We start from the raw sequence: 25,168 nt of genomic DNA, 5'->3' as shown, positions 1-25,168 counted from the left end.
GACATCGGCTGATGTAAAAAAAAGGGCTTTATAAATACATTTGATTGATTGATTGATGGTCTAGGGTAGTGTAGCAGTCTAAACTCAACCACATATATTGCTGCAGCATGGGTTCCCATCTTTCCCACTGTCTCTTCTCTAGCCAATAAGGCATGAAAAAAGACCACAAATATAACTTTTTTTAAAAGATGGGGGGGGGGGGACACTATGGACTTGGATCAAAAATTAAACACAGAGAAATTTTATCTTGGTGTTCAACCCTGGTCCATTCGTCACTGTCCTTGGCTGTTTGTCTTTCCATTACACACCATCTCTGACGATATAGGTAGGGCAGAGTGCAGACGGTGATAAACGGACAGTGATAAACTGAATGAGAGATACAGGCGCTCAGCTACAGTAACCTGGGTCTAAAGGTACAGATAAAGCCTGCTTATTCATTTATATAGCGCTTGTGAAGTGCTCATTCTTAGGATGTCATAGCGCTGCATCCATATTCAACTGATCTGGGAGAGTCATACCAGACTGTATGCGGGGCGTTTACCTCATGCTCTGTTCACTATTATTCTAGGTTATTTAGCAACAACAACAAAAATATTTTCTACCTGCAACTGAACTAGACAATTGTTTCTGGTGACTTTCAAAAGGCAAGATAGAGTGATATGATACCCTTCTGTAATAAATAGAAAACCCCTATAGAAAATGAACGAAAATGAATTATTTAGGCTTTACTATTATTAGTTCAAGGCTATAGTCTGCCATTTAAGAAATACACGTTGAAACATACAGACTGGCAGAAGCGCTCAGCATTTCACCAACACATAAACAACAGCACTTCAACAGCATGCCTATAAATTTAGCAATTAAGCTAAATTTGAATTCACTTTCAGAAACACGAGTTTGGCCAGTCTTTGGTCTGAGGATCACGCTGTGCGCTATACATGCTTAGTTTGTTCATTTAGCCTAGCAGATGATCTGTTATTCCCATGCCGTAATCACAGTCCACACAAATCTATTTTGCAACAACAATATCATGTAATAAAATATAATCAATTAGAAAATAATAGTTTCCCAAATGACAAAAGTTACAAGTGCCTATAGGGTTTATACTGATGATATGCAGATGCTGTGTTAAACAACACCTTTTTAACAGTTGAACTTTCGCACGGTTCCAAACTTAGACTATCCTCTTCCTTTAACAATAGCCCGTATAGAAATCGAAATTTATCGGTTCTACTGCATGCTCTCATATTTTTTTTCAACGAGGGACATCCTTTTTCATCTTAGAAAAGGTACGATTTTCTCCTGGTATCCCTCATTAAAATTATAAATAGTGTTCAGTCCATAAAGGGAATCCTAATAAAATACACACACAATATATGTATATATAATTAACCTACATCACTGCAGTTTACAGCCCTAATCCAATAATTGCGTCACTAATAACAATAATCAACAATACATTCCTCATTGCACTGTGTTGTTGTAGTTTAGGCATAATAAATGTTATTCTCTAAAAACGTAGACCCGAATCAATAGTGGAGCTTTGCGTGCCCGACTTTGCGTGCCCGAATGCACTTTGACAGGCAAATATTTATAGCCCTACTATTTAGCTAATGAGTGGCCTAATTTTGAGCTAATATTTATCTTCTTTGGCTACACAACTCTAACCTCTTTTTCAGCTATTCCCGTGCGCAATATGCTATAGCAGGGTGTCGAACTCATTCCGTGGAGGGCCTAGTGTCTGCAGCTTTCTGCTGTTTCTTTCAATTGAGCCCTAGATAACCAGGTATTAAATGGTTGCAGAGGACAGACAGTGATGAGCACAGTGATAAAGAAAATCCAAACGAATTGACATCCATTAGAAAAATGGAAATTGAAAGCAAACCACTTCCAATCAAATCAAAGCCATTGGGGGTAGCCATTTGATTACCTGTTCAGGACTCTTATGGCTTGGGGGTAAAAACTGTTGAGAAGTCTTTTTGTCCTAGCAACTAGGCAAGCGATTACATGATGTAAAAGATGCACATGCTCAACAGCTTTTGTTGTTGAATTTTTACATTTAATTGAAATAGGCCTACGAGTGTCTATATTATTTTTCATTAGGCTACATGTAGTCTACATTGAAGTGTTATTTGCAGTTGTCACTATGACAACGAACACACCCTGGAGCACTGAATGGTCTGTGTTACTACATTATCAATAGGCCTACAGCAGGATGCATTGATCAGTTGATTGACAGGTGTAGGCTACTGTAGAACGGTAAACGTTTCTCTGGTGTGGATGCTCACCAACGTTTTATAGTTATGTATAATGTATCGGTATAGTTATCGTCCTTGGTGTGGACAGCCCTTAAAGCTTAAATTGGTAAATGCCTCCCTCTAGTGGACAACATGAATATGGTATGAATACAGCAGTGGTTCTCACCACGGATTGATTTGATAGAAATCACGACTGCAACATTGATAGCCTAATAAAAAGTGATGTAATATTTCCTGCTATTTTGTTTTAATGATCATGTTGGAGGGGGAGGGTTACATGTTTTTGTTTCAAACACACGGGGAGGGCCAGTTAAAAATACATTTTCCACCCATTTCCATTTCAAATAAATCCAATTAAATCCAGTAGCCCTCAATATAAATAAGATTCACTCCCTAAATCTCCTCTTATGTAATCATGGAAAGTGTTTCATAATTGCTATAATATTCTGCACAGAATCTTGAACAGCATTGATCAATTTGCACGATGTAATTTTTATGTAATCTTAACTGCAATCCAGATTACTAGGCGGTGCTATTAAATGAAGCACTGCGATAACACATTAAGTTGTTGCATACTAGTGGTTGAGTGTTGGGCCAGTAACCGAAAGGGTTGATGTCCCTTACCCTTTCCCTTACATACAATATCAGATATTTTGTATTCCCATTTGAACTTTGTTGTGCTTTTAAATGTTTGCAAGCGCAGGGATAACACATCTAGATGACAACGAAACCAAAAACGAAACATTGTTTTTCCATTGTAATTTGGCTGTGCTTTTAGATGGTTCTTTGTTCTGTTAATTATTTTTGGCCACCCATCCCATGAGAGTTAATGTCATTCCAGTTCACCTGAAATGTCATTCCAGTGCACTGCTTGCTATTAATTATATCTGATATGGTATTTGTATGTTTAGGTAAACATACAAATAATGTCCCGGTTGGAACGCTGACAAGTAGAACGCATAAAAAATACAAATCTGATTGGGTGGGCTCCCCAGTGTCTACACGGCTGCAATAGACTTCCTCACGGCTCATTATGCATTATGGGCAGGGCCCGTTCTAGCCTTTGGGGGGCCTTAAGCTCGCAGTATAGTGATGTAAGTCTATAGATGTTGTACATGTGAAATTGTGTAATTCCGTCTTTATCCGCAAAGCTATATTCCATTTTGTGTGACTTGAGTGGTTTCCCCTACCAGCTGTGCTGCACAGGCTGGACGGAGAACTACTAACTTCCTATATTTCAACACATTTTGCAATGGTGCAGAGACGACAAACAAACTCTCCCTCAATGTAAGCAAGACAAAGGAGATGATCGTGGACTACAGGAAAAGGTGGGCCAAACAGGCCCCCATTAGCATTGACGGGCTGTAATGGAGCGGGTCTAGAGTTTCAAGTTCCTTGGTCTCCACATCACCAACAAACTATCATGGTCCAAACACACCAAAACAGTCGTGAAGAGGGCACAACAACATATTTATCCCCTCAGGAGACAGAAAAGATTTGGCATGGGTCCCCAGATCCTCAAAAACTTCTACAGTTGCACCATCGAGAGCATCCTAACTGGTTGCATCACAGCCTGGTATGGTAACTGCTCGGCATCTGACAGTAAGGCGCTACAGAGTGTAGTGCGTACGGCCCAGTACATCACTGGGGCCAAGCTTCCTGCCATCCAAGACCTACAGTTGATGTCTGAAGTTTACATACACCTTAGCCAGTACATTTAAACTCTGTTTCACAATTCCTGACATTTAATCCCAGTAAAAATTCCCTGTTTTAGGTCAGTAAGGATCATCAATTTATTTTAAGAATTTGAAATGTCAGAATAATAGAACAGAGAATGATTTATTTCAGCTTTTATTTCTTTCACCACATTCCCAGTGGGTCAGAAGGTTACATACACTCAATTAGTATTTGGTAGCATTGCTTTTCAATTGTTTAACTTGGGTCAAACGTTTTGGGTAGCCTTCCACAAGCTTCCCACAATAAGTTGGGTGAATTTTGGCCCATTCCTCTTGACAGAGCTGGTGTATCTGAGTCAGGTTTGTAGGCCTCTTTGCTCACACACGCTTTTTCAGTTCTGCCCACAAATTATCTATAGGATTCAGGTCAGGGCTTTGTGATGGCCACTCCAATACCTTGACTTTGTTGTCCTTAAGCCATTTTGCCACAACTTTGGAAGTATGCTTGGGGTCATTGTCCATTTGGAAGATTAATTTGCGACCAAGCTTTAACTGATGTCTTGAGATGCTACTTCAATATATCTACATAATTTGATGCCATCTATTTTGTGAAGTGCACCAGACCCTCCTGCAGCAAAGCACCCCCACAACATGATACTGCCACTTCCGTGCTTCACGGTTGGGATGGTTTTCTTCAGCTTGCAAGCCTCCCCTTTTTACCTCCAAACATAACGACGGTCATTATGGCCAAACAGTTCTATTTTTGTTTCATCAGACCAGAGGACATTTTTCCAAAAGGTACAATCTTTGTCCCCATGTGCAGTTGCAAACCATAGTCTGGCTTTTTATGGCGGTTTTGGAGCAGTGGCTTCTTCCTTGCTGAGTGGACTTTCAAGTTATGTTGATATAGGACTCGTTTTACTGTGGCTATAGATACTTTTGTACATGTTTCCTCCAACATCGGTCCTTTGCTGTTTTTCTGGGATTGATTTGCACTTTTCGCACCAAAGTATGATCCTCTCCACCCTTGTCTCCAATTGTCTCCAACCCCCACCAGATGTTTCCCATTACCTTGTGTATTTATACCTGCATTTTCTGTTTGTCTGTTGCCAGTTCGTCTTGTCCCGTCTAATCCTACCAGCATGTTCCCGTGTTTCCTGTGCTCTAGTTTTTGCATTTTCTAGTCTTCCCAGGTCTGACCTTTCTGCCTGTCCTGACCCTGTCGTCCTGTACCTGCATGATTCTGATTTGGATTACGACTCTTTGCCTGCCTTGACCTATAGATTACCTGCCCCTTGTATTGTAACAAACTCTGAGACTCTTACTATCTGCCACCTGTGTCTGCACCTGGATCTTAGCCTCCCATCTTAGCCTCAAGGAGCCACCTTTGGAAGACATGAGGAGTTACTGCAAAGCCTTATGGATGGACTCCATACCCTGGCAGAATGCCATGACCATGTGTTCACTACATTACTGGAGCAATTCCGCGGATTCCCAACTAGGCAGCAAGCCACAACAGTAATCCCCCCCAGACTCTCAGCAACCCGCCACCAACCCCGGTGTCCCCAGAACCTCGCTTACCTCCTCCGGAGCGCTACGCTGGAGATTCTGGAACCTGCCGGGCGTTTCTCTCCCAGTGCTCCCTCATCTTCGAGCTGCAGCCTTCTTCGTTCCTCTTGGACCGCTTGAAGATAGCGTACTTGATAACGCTGATGTCCTGGGGGCCCCTCGTCTGGGCTATGCCGATGTGGGTGCAACAGTCCACTGTTTGCCTCAATCTGGAGAAGATTGTGGCGTAGGTATAAAATGTGTTAGATTCTCCGTTGTCCGGGAGAGAGGCTGCTCGTAAGCTGCTCCAACTATGTCAAGCCTCCAGTGGATTTTCACATGTTGGCGACTGAGAGTGTCTGGAATCCGGAAGCCCTGTTTGACACGTTCCTTCACGGATTATCGGAGCTCGCAGCCTGGGAGCTGCCCATGGACCTCACTCACAGCCTTCACCATCCAGATAGATGGGCGGCTACGAGAACGTAAGAAGGAGAGGGGGTCTGATCCCTGTCGCCCTCGCTCGTACTCAAATTCCACCTCGCCTCCGAGGAATCCTGGAAATCCCCAAAGTCTTCATTTCTGAGAGAATTCGGTGTCATCCTCGGAAATCACTGAGGACTGTCGACTCGCCTCCTACGGAGCCCATGCAACTTGGCAGAGCTATATTGTCTCCTGCTGATTGCTTACGCAGACTGAATAGCAGTCTGTATTGTGGAGCTCCAGGACATTTCCTATCTACCTGCCCATTAAAAGACCAAGCTCATCAGTAGATATGAGTACACTGTTGAGTTGTATGGGGAGTTTCCAATCTCTCATTACTCGTAACCCCCTCTATGCTACCCTGTTGTGGGGAGACCAGTCCAAATCCATCCTGGTGCTCATTGACTCTGGGGCCGACGAGAGCTTTATGGACACTACCCTGGTTTGGGAGCTGGGTATCTCCACTCAACCCCTTTCCATCCCAATGGACGTCAGAGCACTGGATGGGCAAACTATTGGCAGAGTCACCCACAATACGGTTCCTATCAACCTGAGAGTGTCAGGCAACCACAGTAAGGCTATGCAGTTTCTGCTCCTCGAGTTTCCTATGTACCCATGGTTTTGGGGTTTTCATGGCTCTAGAGGCACAACCCCCTAACCAACTGGGTTACGGGTTCCATCATGGGTTGGAGTCCATTTTGCCATGCACATAGTCTGAAGTCGGCACAACCTGTCCCGGGACGTCTCCTGGCGGGCTTGGGTAAAGCCTCGGATCTCTCCGCTGTTCCCGCTGAGTACTAGGACTTACAGGAGGTTTTCAACTCTGCCCGCATCACATATTTTCCTCTGCATTGGCCCTACAACTGTGCAATCAACTTTCTCACCGGCACAACACCGCCTCGGGGGGTGACATTATTCCCTATCGGGTCCGGAGACCAAAGCGATGGAGGGGTACATTGAGGACTCCCTCGCTGCAGGGATTATACGTCCAACTGCCACCCCCACCGGTAAAGGGTTATTCTTTGTGGAGATGAAAGACAAGACCCTGTGTCCGTGTATCAACTACCGGGGCCTTAATGACATTACGGTTCAAAACCGTTACCCGCTACCACTCATCAGCTTGGCATTCGAGCTTCTCCAGCGGGCCGTTATCTTCTTGGACCTTCAGAATACATACCATCTGGTTCAGATACGGGAAGGAGGCGAGTGGTGGCTAGCGGGTACTACGAGTACTTGTTGATGCCGTTTGGACTGACCAAAGCTCCTGCAGTGTTCCAGGCCCTGGTCAATGATGTGCTCTGTGACATGTTGAACCAATTTGTGTTTGTCTACCTCGACTACATGCTCATTTATTCCCTGCCAGCTCAAGAGAACGTCATCCATGTCCGACAGGTCCTCCAGCATCTCCTGGAGAACCAGCTTTTCGTGAAAGCGGCAAAATTTGAGTTCCATCGCTCCACCATCTCCTTCCTAGGATACATCATCGCTGCAAGGAATATTCAGATGGACCCTGACAAGGTGTGAGCAGTGGTGGATTGACCTCAACTCACATCCAGAGTTTAGCTGCAACGTTTCCTGGGGTTTGCTCATTTCTACCGTTGTTTCATCCGGGGTTACAGCAACCTTGCTTTCCCCTTTCTGCACTCACCTCTCCCAAGGTTCCATTCATATGGTCTCCAGCAGCTGATTGGCGTTCTCAGACCTCAAGCAGCGATTGACTACAGCTCCCATCTTAATCTATCCGGACCCGTACCGTCAGTTCTTGGTGGAGGTCGACGCCTCAGACGTCAGAGTGGGGGCTGTCCTGTTCCAGCATTCTGCACCGGACCAGTAGCTGCATCCCTGTGCCTTCCTTTCACATCGTCTTAACCCCACTGAGAGGAAATGTGACGTGGGAAATCGAGAATTACTTGCAGTTAAGATGGCGTTGGTGGAGTGGAGGCACTGGTTAGAAGGGGCAGAACATCAATTCTTGGTGTGGGCTGACCATAAGAACCTGGAATATCTCCACAGCACCCAGCACCTCAACTCCAGGCAGGCGAGATGGGCCCTGTTATTCACTCGTTTCCATTTCACTATGTCCTACCGCCCGGGGTCCAAGAATGTGAAACCTGACACACTCTCACATCTGTACAGCCCTGTTCTTCCCAGAGCAAGAGGTACCATCTTCCCAGATGTTTTCAGTACCTGGAAGAGAGTCCGGGCCACTCTTCTCAAGACCACCTCCAGGTATCGACAACAAGCGGACCGCCAACGGACCCCTGCTTCCCACTACCATCAGTGACCTTCAGGTTGGAAAGTCGCCAAACCCTCCCCTAACCCGGATGACGCTAGGCCAATTGTGCACCGCCCTATGGGACTCCCAATCACAGCCTGGGATCGAACCTGGGTCTGTAGTCACGCCTCTAGCACTGAGATGTATTGCCTGAGACCGCTGCACCACTCGGAAGCTAGAAAGATGCTTGAGTTTCCGACTTGGATGACATTTCAAACCGATTTTCCCAGTCGGAGCTAGTTTATTTCCGAGTTCCCAGTTTTCTTGAGAGTGCTGAAGTCAGAGGTCGGAGATATCCGAGTTCCCAGTTGTCTTGAATGCATCGGGATCCCCAGATTTTTCCCAGTCTGAGTTTTAAAAATATTTTTTTAGCTGTCAGTTGTCTCCAACGCACGGATATGAGATTAGGCTATCTAGCCAAAAAGCATGTTATATTTGTCCGAAAATCTGGCTATCAGTCGTTTGGCTTTGCTTGTGTCTATTTTAGCGACATGTGCATCTGCATGTATGTGGATTTCCTTAAAATGCTTGGCTAACTCATCGCAAGTGTGAGCTTTGGGACACAAAATCGGGAGTCTGTGTATTGGTTTGAGTTATGGGCCTAATCATATAATTACACATAGAATCCCTGTTAATTCAATACTATGTGGGCCTAGTCATAAAAATGTGTAAACGCAACAATTTTACTGAGTTACAGACGTTTATTTCATAGTGAGCAGGGATGAAAGTAAGGAGGTAAGGTCCTGTTCAGCTTCCCAGCCAAATAAATAGTGGGGGTAAACCATACAGGTAAAACATGAACCTCACAATAATTAAATACAAAGGTAAAAACTGTAGGCTATTACACCACTTTTTATCCCTACCGTATGACAGCGGCAATGATAATGAAAATGAGTGAATGGATTTGAAAACGGGTGGCATAGCCTGAACTCCAAAATCTGATGTGGTTTGATAAAAACACTGAAACGTTGCCAAGGCAGAGATGGGTGGCCGACGCGCGCGGATATACAGGCCTACATTCTGGCCTAATAAATATTCACCAATGTCATTAGGCTTTTTGTGTTTTGTGTAACAGGATGTCTCTTCACATTCACCACTGTTTGGAGGCTGGAAATATGTTGCCAGTGGAAGAACGTGCGCGGGTAGCCTAGTAAAAGAGCCCTTTGAAGTTATTGTTTGACAATTACAGCACATATACCTTCGTTGACTGGAAACGTTTTGTTTTTTGGTGAAGCCGGCTATATTGTGGTAGGGTTATTTTCTGTGAATACCCACCATAACGATGCACAAATTAGAGAGTCCAATCAATGCACAGACTCCTGATGTGTCCCAAAGCTACTCTAGGGCGTGTCACTCACCTGTGTGCGACTGCGCATGCAGGAGAGAAAGTGAAGGGCGAGGATCAGCTGTCCGGTTGATGTCTGCAGGTTCTGAGGACTTTGCAGTGTTTTTCATGTCAAGATTCGTGACAAGTGAAACTTTGAATTTGGTGACTTGCCATTTATGTTTGGAATAGACGTAAAGATGGCGAAAAAGAGTAGTTCCAATAAGGCATTCAAAAGCTTGTTTTCTAAAAGCGAAGCCAAATTGACCGTGGAGAAGGAGAAAGATGACCGTGGAGGAAAAAAGTTCCAACTCTTCAAATTCAAGAAAAATACGAAACACGGCAAAGATGAAGAGAAGCAAGTGGACTTCAGGTAGGCAACTATATGCCAAATACTGGAAAAGTTCCAGGCTTCTTGTTGCAGTTTTTAAATAGTTTTCTATTTGAACTGATGGTCGTGATACCATTAGAATGTTCTACTGTAGTCCACAGACTTTGCATAGGGTACTTTATTTATGTTGTGCGTGACTTGAAATTAATTCACACACTTTTGTTCTATTTGTGCATGCATCTCTTAACAGTGGGAACAGTTAAGCTAGTCTAACAATTAGGCAACAAATAGGCTCTCTGATTCAGAAGATACCGTTGCAAAAACGACAAGATGATTTACACCACACTGGATGGAAGTAGCAACCTGTATTAAGCATGCATCGAGGATCTGATTGAAACCATACACACACTGCAGGGTGTTACACGCTAGACAGGATGCAAGAGCCACTGCTTCAAACTATGCACATTGTATGCTCGTCTGAGGGTAGCCCGAGCATTCAATATTTACACACATCTATGTTTCTGTCGATTCTACAACATTCCCAATGGCTTTATTTAGGTATACAATATGGTGATGAAATTCCTTGACATTCAAGGTATACTAGAGTATGCACGTATGAATGAGCAGCAGATACTTTGACCCTAATTTACTGGTTGAACATGAGCAAACCGGTGAATGAGTAGCATAGCACATGACATAACAATCATGTGGTTTGTCCTTTTGGAAAGCAGCTGTTGACATCTGATTTTATAGGCTCCAATACACCAGTTCGCCTTAATTGAAGCGTGCCAACTATACACCTCAATGGTTGGATCAACAGCAAGAGTAAACGTCTCCTCAAACCAGTAAAACACGAGTTAGAGGCTAATTCAATGTTTGTTTTTGTGTTCACTTATTCCAGGCTATCAAGGGTAGTTGGCATGTTTGTGACTACTTAGTATAGGGTAGGGTGTCCACCCACCCTGCCCAGCGTGGGTGAAAATGTGCTTTGGTGATATGTAACTTCCTGAAGTTATAAAATACAATTTACCAAGACAAATATGATTACTGTTTAAATCACTGAACACAACATGCACTTATTCATGGTTGTATCTGCCCAAGGCATCTAATTGAGCCAGGTGTCTTAATTCCTTAATGCACACAGCTTTAGCTCATTTGCATAGTTAATAATTTAATTCCAGCATTCACTTCCAGCATTTTAATACATTTCTTAATTTCCTTCACAGTGTTATCATTTACACACTGTCATGATTATTTTGTCTTAGTATGCCATAATACATTTTTTAACAAAAAATCCTTGACAGAATAATTATTCTCCTTTTAACAAATATATATATATATATTTAACGAGGCAAGTGCGTTAGGAACAAATCCTTATTTACAATGACGCCAAACCCAGATGATGCTGGGATTCAGCCTGGTTTTGAACCAGGGAGTGTAGTGAAGCATCTTGCACAGAGATGCAGTACCTTAGATCACCGTGCCACTTTGGAGACCTGTGCTTTTTCGGCGGTTCTTACTTTTGCCACTAGATGGCGATCGGACGATTTATTAGGGGTCTGTAATCCCGAAGTTGTTGGATGTTTTTGTGGTTGCTGGTTAGCTAGCAGTTCTCTGCTGTTAGCAGCCAATGGCTAGCAATTTTCTTACTGGAAATAAAAAAAATAATTGTTCCCATAATACTTTCGAGTCATTACTGAATAATTTAACTTAACAAATCAAGAATTAAACCTAGTAAACAATTCATTTAGACCCAGCGTTTTATTTGAAACAAGGGATTATTTGCTGATGTGATGCAATTTTCCCGATTTATTATTATTTTTTTGACCACATTTTTTTTTCTCTGGCCTTTTTTGATTTATTCACCCTAATTCTGGCCATTGGACCATTGGTTTTCTTAGAGGATTATCGTCACAATTAACATTATTTTATCCATTGGTCAAAATGGGTGTTTTTGATTGGACACCCTATAGGGCATTCTAGTTAAATCACCTTTATTTCTTCAATAGGGAGTGGTGAAGGAAAAGGTTTAAGTACACGTCTCCTTGAAAATGTAAACTCACTGTCTGAATCTCTTCAATGGTAGATAATCGTTGTAAAAAAATACATAAATAAAACTGACATTAATCCCATATGTCAGTGTGGTTTGGCATGAGAATCCGACTCATAGAACTACATGAAAGACCTTTACAATACCCAGTCAGCATTGCCAAAACCAAACAGGTTAAAATACTTCCACATATTTCATGGGAGTGTGAACTGAACTTATTGCGTGGTGCTCAGAGGCGTTGTGTGACGAGGCAACCTGGCCCCAGCATAACCATTTTTGCCAATTTTTAAAGATCAAATCGGCCTTGACACAACTCGAGACACGTCCCACTCCGTTCAGTCCTTGTGCATTAGCGTAGCTCATTCACAGCCATCCTTCTTCTAGCCAGAATTTGAGCTACAGTATCTGTATCCGAGGAGGACTTAGGACTTATTTGTGTCTTAGCTAAGCGAAGGGACACGAAGAGGAACCTGTCATTCCAGATGTCTTTCCTCTGCATTTCCTCTACATGTTATTGTTCCCGGGGGCATCTATGCTTGATGTCACTGTTGGCATCGTCTTAGTAAAAGTTATTGTAGCATTCAGTTGAAGTGAAGCAAATGATGTATCTGACAAATATGTAGCTAGTGTAGTTTATTTGAAACATTTACCGTTTTTAGAAAAAAAATTGTCTGCATATTAAGAATGTGCTGTCATATCGAGACATACAAAAACAATTTAATCTTATCTTCAATTATTATTCTAATATCTGCCAGATTACAAATTCAGTGCGATATGATTCTTCTCTCTTAGATGTGAGTTTGGGCCTGGATTGTTGAGCGTTATTACTCAGCACAGGTGTCCCCTCCATACATTAGGCAGTATATACTTTTTATTCTGTTGCTTTCATGATACATCAACTGAAACCCAATATGAGAACGGTCATCCTACTTTAGCGTACAGTTTTCTCCACGTGCAACTTCCTCTACGCTCCCCTCTTCATTTAGTAATGATTTAGCTTCATAGCTAAATCAATAGTGTAAACAACAACGCGTCACAATTTATTTTTTACCCAATAACAGCGTCCTACCTTCTCCCATCTCTGCATGTTGCGTTACCGTCTATTGTTTATGTTTAGCCTATTGTCAATAGTAGTTTACTCTATAAAATGTGCATGTTTTATAACACTATTTATTGAAAAACAACTCAAACGTGGTGCAATAAGGTCTACAGCACCTTTACCAAGGTGTGGCCCAGGTCTCTCACATACTGTACACAATAACTAGGAGCTACACAGGTATGCTTCACCCCTCAGGCTCTGGTTAAAACTCCCTAGACTCTAACAGCACTCCATAATATACATGCATGCTTGCACATGTGGGTCAATACCAATCTCCCCCCTAGTACTAGTTTCAGTTGTCAACCTTCATTAGGCAATATACGGTACATTCGGAAATTATTCAGACCCTTTGACTTTTCCCACATTTGATTTTACAATACAGCCTAATTCTAAAATGGCTTAAATTGTGACGAAGTGAAAAGTTTTTTTTTTTTTCATGAAAGAAGCGTCTTGGAGGTACCAAACTTTCTTTAACAATTATGGAGGCCACAGTGTTCTTGGGGACCTTCAATGCTGCAGTAATTTTTTTGTGTTACCCTTCCCCAGATCTGTGCCTCGACGTAATCCTGTCTCGGAGCTCTATGAACAATTCCTTCGAGCTCATGGCTTGTTTTTTTTCTCTCTCTAACATGCACTGGCCAATTGTGGACAGGTGTGATCCTTTCCAAGTCATGTCCAATAAATGCATGTCCAATCAAGTTGTAGAAACATCTCGAGGATGATCAATGGAAACGGGATGCACCTGAGCTCAATTTTGAGTCTCATAGCAAAGGGTCTGAATATTTATGTGAGTCGGGTATTTGTTTTAAATTTTTTATAAATCTAAAAAACTGTTTTCCTTTTGTCATTTTTGGGGTATTGTATGTAGATTGAGGGAAAAAAATGTATTTCATCAATTTTAGAATAAGGCTGTAACATAACACAATTTGGAAAAATCAAAGGGGTCTGAATACTTTCCGAATGCACTATATGCGTGTGCTTGTATTAACATTTCCACTTGGCATAACTCACCATTCGGCGCAGCACTTTGACAATCTCAAATTGAACTTGTGACGAAGAGTCTGAGTCCCTAAAGTGAGCCTTACAGTATATTAAATCATTTGAATAGGAAAAACCAGGTGGCTTGGCTAGCTGTGAATGACAGCCAACATCTCTATGCAAATCCGGCTCTGTTAAAGCACCCTGTCTAGTTGCACTGAGGCGCTCCTCACTTTCTCCCTCCCTCCCTCTATCTATTTCTGCTTGTGAATCTGAAGGAGGCACCTGTCACCTGCTCTTTAGGAATGCCCGGTTGAACTGCATCCAAATCATGTCTTAGATAAGAAGCTGCGTAAGTCTATGAGCCTTTTTCTATGAAGTCTTTGAAGCCTGACACAAGCAAGACGTTGTGCTTCTGTCCGTGTGTACACATGTCGCTAGTGAAGCATCACGGAAGAGGACGTGACCCATTCACAATGCATCAGCACTCCTCCCTCTGGGCTAGAGGGACACCATGTTTGTCTTCTGTGTGATGATGGATGGACAGAATGATTGACAGGCCAAGCACTTTAGATGACAGAGTAGGAACCTGGAAGTGAGTTGCTGGGGTTTGTTTGTGTGTGTAGAAGCCACTGGACCGGTCTGATTCTCTCTTTTTTTTTAATAGCACCTGACAGTCTCTCCTAAACAGCAAACTGGTACTGTATTTTAGGGAGTAATGCTGTTCCCCTGAGGTAAAAATATGGAATTTGACCATTCCATTGGATCATCCACCTCACGATCATTCAACCTCACTCCCTTCACATGCATTGCTTCGCCGTGACATTGTCGATGTCCGTCTATTGTAACAAAGAGAGACGTTTTTCTGTAGCTTCATTTGCTTGCCGCTTACCTCAACCCTTTTTCATTCAGCAAAGTAAAGACATTCTACCGGTGTTGAAATAGGCTTTTGTGGAGCTCCTTCTTTGGAGAGCTCTGCTGTGATGACAGCTGCTTATGGAGGAAGCCACTCTGTTTACAGCCACACACTGGACCCACTGGACCCACTGGCAGCGTTATTGAGGAAGGGGCCATTTGTCATTCACTGTAATAATTATGTCAGTAGAAAATGAAAAAAAATGAAACCCGATTCAGAGAGATTGTGTTGATTTTTCTTTTTGCATGCTAAAGGGAGATTTTGTCCGACTTCGGTGTATTTGATTTTGTATCGGTGTATTCAAACTTCTGAAACCTTTCCGTACAAACTCCAACTCCACTTTATAGCGATTGTCAGGGTTTAGATTTTGGTTGGATCCTACAATCGCACGATAACAAGGTTATCGCTTCAACCTTATGATCCAAATCATTCACCATGCACGGTTTCAAAGACAGTGCAGAACTGCAGGGACACCCTTGTTGATGAGATCCTCTGCCTGTGCAAAAGTTCTCTTTTACATTCAGCTTTTCCAAGGAGAACATGCAGTGCTGTTAAGCCTGCTGTGCATTGGAAATATTCTGCATTCCCTACTTGTCGGATGAATTGATTTATGTACAGCATTTAAAATGTTTAGGTTGTGCATTGACGTATACTTCAGTTGGAATGTGTAGACGCTATTTACTCAAAAGTATGTAACCATGTGCTCTAGTGGATATGAACGATGCTCTCCAACTGTACTTCCAGTTTATGAGCCAGAACTATGCTGCTGATTAAAAAACATGTCAGGTTTATTTACTCACTCCTCTTTCATACAGAGAAGTGCCTTTGGTATAGCCTGGTCCTAGATATGTTTCTGGCAAGACAGCGCAAACAGACCTAGAACCATGCTACCCTTGGTACTTTCGGCAACGCATACAAAACAAATAGTAAGTAGAGAAGTACATTTCCTGAAAGAATTGTGGTGCGCTTGCTAGCTTGATTTAAAGTATGTATGGTTTTGAAATAAGTAGTGGGAGTGACTGGTTATAGTTTGAAAAGTAGGTATATGGATGGATGGGATGGTTGGTTGATAGGATCGCCTGAACATGTGAAAGTTGGCTTGGTGTCTCTAGCTTGAACGAATCAAGACTGATAATTACTGTTAGTGGGCTCATTTATGCAAATTTGAATAGTTAATAATATTTTGAATCTGTTTAGTAGTTTTAATGTGTGTTGCTGAAATGGTTTAAAAGCAGTAGCATTTGAAATGGATGTGTTCATATGATTGGCATTGAATCCATGAAGTTGTATGTAAATGAAAAGTTTTAGAAATTTGAAGTCAGGATAGGTTTTTAAATTTTTACATTTAATTTATTATTATTATTTTTTTTATTTTTTTTTACATTGCTACCACTGTATTCCTTTGGTTCTCATTCAAACCTATGTTAATTTATGCTCATTTAAAATGGTTACAGTTCCAAAAGTATAAATAGTACCGAAATACCGAAGTACCGCTGTATGCAAGCAATATATGTTGAGTCAGTGTGCACATTTCGGCATCGGTTTAGAGTTGATCACCTAAACGCTTCAAGAGGAGTAGCACGGCCAAATGATCCCCCAATGCAAGTCTATGGCCCTTTTATTGTCATTGAAATGCATGGCAATGGTGGCTCGTTTTAAAAATATGGTTGTAGTACAAAAAGTATAGATGCTATCCAAAACATTTTCTCAAGCATTCTAAGTTGGGACGGTCTGCACAATTTAAACGTTTTGTTTTGTGTTTCTAGCTTATACGGTTACAGTGCTGTTGCGTTTGCTCCAATATGAAAATGTCTGCCCATTGTTAACTGATTAAAGGATGGAGGACTGAAAGAATATATGAAGTGTTTCCATCATCCTGCAGTTGGGTTTAGACTAGAGTTTCTAGCTGGAATGATTAGAAAGCAGTGTGAATATCTACCTCTCATGGTCGCCATTGACTGGTGTAAATATTGCATATTTTAATTTGTTATATAATATCAGTATTTGACAAGCATTCTAAACACCCCAACGTTGGATGGTGTTGATAGCATGCCTTAAATGGTGAAAGAGGATACATTTATTTACACTTTTTTTTTTTCCATTCAAGTCTATTGACTTGCATTTAGTTTTATGCAAATATGGTTGAAGTACAGAAAGTATAAATACTTCTCAAACATTTTCTCAAGCAACCTGAATACGGTCAGTCTGCACATTTTTTAAGTTGATTTAGTGTTAAATAGCTCAAGTGGTTTAAGTGCTAGAGCGAGTGGAATAATTGTAATAAGAAGTCTGTAAGAAATCTAGAATCGTGCTTTGCCTTCAGCAAGCACAACAAATCAGGATGTGTTTGTGTGTTCACCAGTGCTGCTGAGACCAATGGATCTGGTGGTGATGCCCAGGGGAGGGATGCTGAAGACTGGCCTGATGTTAATCACACCAAGAAGACCAGATCTCTGACTGCTCCCAGGTCAAAGGTCAGTTGGACTCCTTGACCCCCGTCAGTCCTTTTGGAGATAACTGGGAACGTGGCGTGCTCCAGACCTGGGTTCAAATACTCGTTCAATAGCTTTCACATGCATTTCATAGGAAGTGTTGGAATATACTTTATTTAGAAATACACTTTGAAAGTATTAGCATGCATTTGGAAATACAAATATTTAAAATATCAATGCATTTGAACCCAGGTCAATTTTTTTTCTTTTTTTCTACCTTTTATTTATACAGGTTTTTCTCATTGAGATAACATCTCTTTTCCAAAAGAGACCTGGTCCAATAGCTGCAGGGGGAACAAAGTTTCAGACCAAACAACTTACATACACTAACACAACATTAAACAAAACTATAAACACACATACAGTACAACAAAAACATCTGTTTGGTCTTAGTGGTATGTATTTGGAAACAGTTTCAAATAGTAGGCTACATAAAATATTTTACGAAAATAACTTTCCAGTGCTGAGCGATTTAACTGACATTTCGTTTTTTTTTATCAGTTATTAAACAACTAATTGACAGACGTCAGCTCAATTGCTTGAATTCCATTTAGTTCAGGGTTTTTTTGTGAGCCAATGCCCTGTGCCCTTTTTATCTAGAGGGAAATCAAATAATTCACAAGAGAAATCAAGTCAAGAACTATGTGGGATGCTGGGCCGATGGGAGTTGTAGTTTTCATTGAGCAAATATTCAAGCTAGTTCAGCGCAGAAACTTGGTAATTAACTACAATGTCCATAATCCTTTGTGGATTTTTCCAGCTCAGACAGAGACGGATCAGAGGATAAGGCGAAGCGAGAGGTTTCGCTCTCACCAAGATCATTCCAAAAACAAGTATGCCTTATCTACTTTGAGATTTAGTAAAATGATTTTGTCAGACAGCTCTGCAGCATACTTAGGCAGGCTAGCTAAATGGGATGACTCAAAACAGTACAGTATGGGCCTCTGGCAGTCTCTATGGGGGTGCCGCAGGGTTCAATTCTTGGGCCGACTCTCTTCTCTGTATACATCAATGATGTCGCTCTTTCTGCTGGTGAGTCTCTGATCCACCTTTATGCAGACGACACCATTCTGTATACTTCTGGCCCTTCTTTGGACACTGTTAACTAACCTCCAGAGGAGCTTCAATGCCATACAACTCTCCTTCCGTGGCCTCCAATTGCTCTTAAATATAAGTAAAACTAAATGCATGCTCTTCAACCGATCGCTGCCCGCACCTGCCCGCCCATCCAACATCACTACTCTGGACGGTTCTGACTTAGAATATGTGGACAACTACAAATACCTAGGTGTCTGGTTAGACTGTAAACTCTCCTTCCAGACTCACATCAAACATCTCCAATCCAAAGTTAAATCTAGAATTGGCTTCCTATTTCACAACAAAGTATCCTTCACTCATGCTGCCAAACATACCCTCGTAAAACTGACCATCCTATCGATCCTCGACATCGGCGACGTCATTTACAAAATAGCCTCCAATACCCTACTCAATAAATTGGATGCAGTCTATCACAGTGCCATCCATTTTGTCACCAAAGACCCATATACTACCCACCACTGCGACCTGTAGACTCTCGTTGGCTGGCCCACACTTCATACTCGTCGCCAAACCCACTGGCTCCAGGTCATCTACAAGACCCTGCTAGGTAAAGTCCCCCCTTATCTCAGCTCGTTGTTCACCATAGCAGCACCCACCTGTAGCACGCGCTCCAGCAGGTATATCTCTCTGGTCACAAAAAACAATTATTCCTTTGGCTGCCTCTCCTTCCAGTTCTCTGCTGTCAATGACTGGAACTAACTACAAAAATCTCTGAAACTGGAAAAACTTATCTCCCTCACTAGCTTTAAGCACCAGCTGTCAGAGCAGCTCACAGATTACTGCACCTGTACATAGCCCATCTATAATTTAGCCCAAACAACTACCTCTTCCCGTACTGTATTTATTTATTTATTTTGCTCCTTTGCACCCCGTTATTTATATCTCTACTTTGCACATTCTTCCACTGCAAATCTACCATTCCAGTGTTTTACTTTCTATATTGTATTTACTTTGCCACCATGGCCTTTTTGTTGCCTTTACACCCCCCCCCCCCCCCCCCCCTATCTCACATCATTTGCTCACATTGTATATAGACTTATTTTTCTACTGTATTATTGACTGTATGTTTGTTTTACTCCATGTGTAACTCTGTGTTGTTGTATGTGTCGAACTGCTTTGCTTTATCTTGGCCAGGTCGCAATTGTAAATGAGAACATGTTCTCAATTTGCCTACCTGGTGGGGGGTAAAAAAGGGTAAAAAATGGAGAGCACAAAATGTTAGGTGGGCTGGCTGGCTGCTACTGCCTGGACAGAGATGATTACTTTAAGGAATACAAAATAGTCATCAAATAAAAACAAAGTAATATACACAATTGAAATATTTTATTATTTCATAGTCACTTCCTACTTTTTTTTCTATTGACGTCTACCCAATGTGTACCTGACCGAGACAATGGTATGTGTTTTAGCAATGGAATGTTCAACATTTTTGGCTTTGGAATTTCAATTAAAAGCTCTAAAATCATTGTCATGTAATTATTTCATAATGTATTTCATGTTTAAAAAAATGTTCAAACTGAAAACCGTGATTGTTTTTAATTATCAAACCCGAACCTAACTTCTAAATCAAATTTGATTGGTTACACACATATTTAGATGTTATTGCGGGTGTAGTGAAATGCTTGTTTCTAGCTCCAACAGTGCAGTAATATCTAACAATTCACAACAATACGCACATCTAAAAGTAAAATAATGTAATTAAGAAAAATATACATATTAGGGCGAGCAATGTCGGAGTGGTATTGACTAAAATACAGTAGAATAGACTACAGTGTATATACATATGAGATGATTAAAGTATTATGTAAACATTATTAAGGTGACTAGTGTTCCATTATTAAAGTGGACATTTGGTCTCTAGTCATTGTCCACAGTGCTCAAAGAATCACACAGTAGTAGAATCACACAATTCATGTAGCACTTATTTAAAAAGGCTTAAGTAACTTGGGTAAACAATGACGTTATCAGGTTCTGCTATTCCACACTAGAGGGAGGTTATTTTCAAATAATTTCCTATAAATAGCCTACTTTTTGAAACTATTTTCATACTCGTTTCCAAATACAGTATTTCAAATTCCCCTAGGACCCAACAGTGTAAATACATGGAGTATTTAAATATTTTGTATTTGAAAATACAATGTGTATTTCATTTTTTTTGTTCAAACATCGCAATACTCTCTACATGTATTTCCAAATATATTCCAATAGTCTAAAAAGAAATATCCAAACACTTACTTTGAAATGTCTTTGAAAATAATTCAAATATCCTAAATAGTATTTGAACTCAGGTCTGGTGTAGCATTGCAGCTTAATCCTCTGATGGATTTTGGTTGAATGTACAGTAGGCTATTTCCTAGGGAAAGTTGCCATGCAAACTGCTGATACAGATCCAGATGTTATTTTATCTACCTTAAGGTTAATGATAGGATTTCAGAGTAGGGTGATCTGTTCCTAGATCTGTGGTTAGGGACAACTTCTACTGCCAACATTTCAGGGATGGTGGTGACAGTTATGTTTCCATAAACCTGTCCAGTGCTTTTTTTTGGGGGGGGGGGGGTAAAATGTATAAAGTCTGCATATAAAATAGATGAGACAATGGTCTGCTAGGGTGAGCTTCCATTGAATACAGTGTTCAATAGAAATGTTGAAGTGTTTACATTGCCAATTTATGAACACTCAATTTTCCTAAATGGGTAATAATTTACTAATATTTACCACATTTGAGTAATTCTCATGTGCCAACTTATCGCCATGGTCATACTTGCACTCCTGTAGATCTGAAGTAATTGGATTGTTAAACTTGCCAGGCAACAAGAAAAGCAAGGTGAAGCAATTCATGTATTCTTGAAAGTCTGGACAATCCATGTTTTATTTATTTTGCAAGCAGGATGCATTTAGAATTAAGTGTGGAGTGGTGCTTTATAGTTATGCAGTGACATCAGGTGTAACAAGTGAGTTGAGAGTCGGGCAGCAAGTTCAGGGAGTGAGTGTTTTAGTTTTTTTTAAATGAAACAATGGACACGTAACACAAACAACGCACCGATATGAAAACAGTCAATAACACCTGAGGAAAGAACCAAGGGGAGTGACAGATATAGGGAAGATAATTAAGGAGGTGATGGAGTCCAGGTGAGTGTCATGAGGCGCAGGTGCGGGGATAATCAGCAGCCTGATGACCTAGAGGCCGGAGAGGGAGTATACGTGACAGTAACCCCTCTCTGACGCGCCGCTCCCACCGCAAGACGCAGTCAAAGGGGGCGAACCCGTGGATCAGGAGGTGATTGGTCACGACAGCTGATACTCGAGAACCTGTCTAGTCAGCTGGTGCGCGGGAACCAAACAGATCGTTTGAGGCATGAAAGCCCGACGATCCGGCTGAGGCAGGGAAGCCTGACGATCTGGTTGAGGCATGAGAGCCTGTAGCAGTTCCCGGACCCGAAGTCATGACTCTGACACAAACATTTTTATTTAAAAAAAAAAACACTCCCTGATGCTTCCCTTAGGTGAGGTGTTATTCTATAACGAGTGCGCTGAGAGTCGGGAAGCAAGTTTAGGGAGTGAGTGTTTTAATAAATAAAAGACAATGAACACAAAACACAAACAACGCGCCAACATGAAAACAGAGTCAATAACACCTTAGGAAAGAACCAATGGGAGTGACAGATATAGGGAAGATAATTAAGGAGGCGATGGAGTCCGGGGGAGTGTCATGAGGCGCAGGTGCGCCAGACGATGGTGACAGGTGTGCGGGATAATCAGCAGCCTGATGACCTAGAGGCCGGAAAGGGAGTATACTTGACATCAGGTGCCCCGCTTACCTTCAAAAGTATTTGTCAATCATCATTTATTAGAAAAACACAGTTTCCATGATAATTTTTCTCAATAAAGAACGTTTGACAAAATAAAAATCCACCCATTCGAACACCATTTTTTTTTGCAATCTTTAGACAATGTCTCATATCTGCTGTTTCCATTGCGACATTACTTTTGTCGAATAAACCTTGGTCAATGGAAACCTGCCTAGTGACACACTATATATACAAAAGCATATGGATTAGGGGATTCGACTAGTTCAGCCACACCTGTTGCTGACAGGTATATTAAAAATATAGAGCACACAGCCATGCAATCTCCATAGACAAGAATTGTCAGTAGAATGGCCTTACTGAAGAGCTCAATTCAACGTGGCACCGTCACATGATGCCACCTTTCCAACAAGTCAGTTAGTCAAATTTCTGCTCTGTTAAAGCTGCCCTGATCAACTGTAAGTGCTGTTATTGTGAAGTGGAAACATCTCGGAGCGACAACAGCTCAGCCGCAAAGTGGTAGGCCACACAAGCTCACAGAATGTGACTGGCAAGTGCTGAAATGCGTAGCGCATAAAAATCGTCTGTCACTACCAAGTTCCAAACGGCCTCTGGACACAACATCAGCACAATAACAGTTCTTCAGGAGCTTTATGAAATGGGTTTCCATGGTCTAGCAGCCACACACAAGCCTAAGATCACCATGTGCAATGCCAAGCATTGGCTGGAGTGGTATAAAGCTCGCTGCCTTTGGACTCTGGAGCAATGAATCACGCTTCACCATCTGGCGACTGCGAGCCAAGCCTAATTGCCCAACATCAGTTCCCGACCTCACTAATGCTCTTGTGGCTGAATGGAAGCAAGTCCCAACAGTAATGTTCCACCATCTAGTGGAAAGCCTTCCCAAAAGAGTGGAGGTTGTTTATAGCAGCAAAGGGGGGAACAGCTCCATATTAATGCCCATGATTTTGGAATGAGATGTTCGACGAGCAGGTGTCTACATACTTTTGGCCATATAGTGTATAATAGGTTAGTCCTTCCCTTGCCCAATAGAGGGAGCCAGTGTTACCATGCATGAGGTTTGCAGGCACCAAGCATACAATCGGTTTTGTTGTCAGTCATCATCAGTGATTCATTGTTCCTCAGAAGAGATGTTAAACCTCAATTAATTTCTGAAAATGAAAAACGTATTATATTTCTAGCACATTAGTGAACACTTCTCCAAAGTGTTCTAGATAGTCTGGAGACATGGGAACTTTTTATATTTGTAAACACTGTTTTCTGCTAGTGTTTGTGTGCATGTCTGAAAGCGTGTGGGTGTGTGTGTATTGCATTAGACTGAGACTTACCCAGAAAGACTCACAGCTGTAAACAATACCAAAGTTGATGTATTGACTCAGGGGGTTGGATACTTATTTAATCAAGATATTTTAGTGTTCATTATTATTTTTTTATACAAAATGTTTGTTTTTTTTAAATCCACTTTGACATTAGAGTATTTTGTGTAGATTGTTGACACAAAAAAAGACAAACCCCACTTTGATTTCACTTTAATACAACAAAATCTGGAAAAAGGCAACGGGTTTGAATACTTTCTGAAGGCAACTCCTATGTATAGCCAAGCCAGCTGCTATGGTAACATGGCATAACAACTATCATACATTAGTAGTTATCAAGACAGCATAAACAGATCTGGGACCAGGCTATAACATTTGTACCACCAGCACCCACCAGCAGCATCAACCTCGGAGGGGAGGGGCACACAAGTTAAGCTGCTTCTCTGCCAGTCGATGTTCACTTGTTTGCCCACATGTAAAAATACTACAGTTTACTATAGATTTCTGTAGTATATTGTAGAATAATATACTACACATTGTAGTATCCCTCGATCATGTGTATTACTTACTATATTGCAGTATACGGTAGAATACTATAGTAAATACTCCAGTATTATCTGCAAAAAAACACTAGTAATTACTACAGTAATGAATGTCTGCAAAAACTGTACTTTTTTTTTACTGTATTAAATACTATAGTATTTCATTAGCAAATACCCTGCCCATTCCCCAATTTATGCCACCCATAAGAGAGAAACCTACATGCCTAGTATTGACCATATTGTGTTCCATACAGGTTGTAACAATAGCTCTGATCTCTGTTCATATCCCAGTCCTATCTATCTAAAGCTTATGGAAAATTTGCTCTTTTAGTATTTCTCCAGTAGATTTCCTCAAGGAGAAAGACTCTACTTCTATATTCAGTACACTACAATGAATACTACAGTAACGTCTATAGTAAATACTATAGCATATAAATATAGTAGGACTACAGCATTTAAACCATAGTATATGGTCATACTCTTTGTAATGGTCTTCACCAAGTAGCTCCTCATCAAAATAATCTTCCTCCAAGAAGGCCATGACTTCATGGTCCTCCTTATCCTGCAGGCCTTCTTCAGTGATGACCCTTTAGCACATAAAAAAGGGGATCATGAATGAAAGGGAATTGTTGTCAACCTGTTGGCAAAGTTATATTTTTAATCCGTTTCACTCTCACATTTTGAGAAGACGTAACAATTTGATATCTGATAGTCCATAACTAAAATAATATGATTATGTATGCCTGTAGCAAAATGGAACCAGTTATACCTCCAACCAGAGCCTTCATAAGTCATATGATTTATCAAAGGAGTTATACATTCATTCGTCCATTCAACAGCCAGAAGGCTCACAATTTTTTGTAGGAATCATATCACAGATAAACATACACCTAATGAGTTATCTAGCTAACTAATAATAATAGCTACCCTCTCTCTTTCTTCTGGCTGTCAGGATAGA

At 41.3% G+C, this 25,168-nt stretch overlaps 1 protein-coding gene across 1 annotated transcript in view; it reads left to right on the top strand.

Moving 5' to 3' along the window:
• The first annotated feature begins 9,371 nt into the window (after window positions 1-9,371).
• The window catches only part of LOC110496124, a 66,509-nt gene continuing 50,712 nt past the window's right edge, over window positions 9,372-25,168 (top strand). Inside the window, exons 1-2 of the mRNA XM_021571826.2 lie at window positions 9,372-9,934; window positions 17,298-17,409. Of these exons, the coding sequence (XP_021427501.2) occupies window positions 9,741-9,934; window positions 17,298-17,409 (306 nt within the window). The 5' untranslated portion in view covers window positions 9,372-9,740. The remainder of the gene's footprint in view (window positions 9,935-17,297; window positions 17,410-25,168) is intronic.

This window comes from Oncorhynchus mykiss, chromosome 18, assembly GCF_013265735.2.
Source record: "Oncorhynchus mykiss isolate Arlee chromosome 18, USDA_OmykA_1.1, whole genome shotgun sequence".
NCBI lineage: Eukaryota > Metazoa > Chordata > Actinopteri > Salmoniformes > Salmonidae > Oncorhynchus > Oncorhynchus mykiss.
Note: the sequence above shows the minus strand (reverse complement) of the source record. Positions and strands in the feature narration are given on the sequence as shown.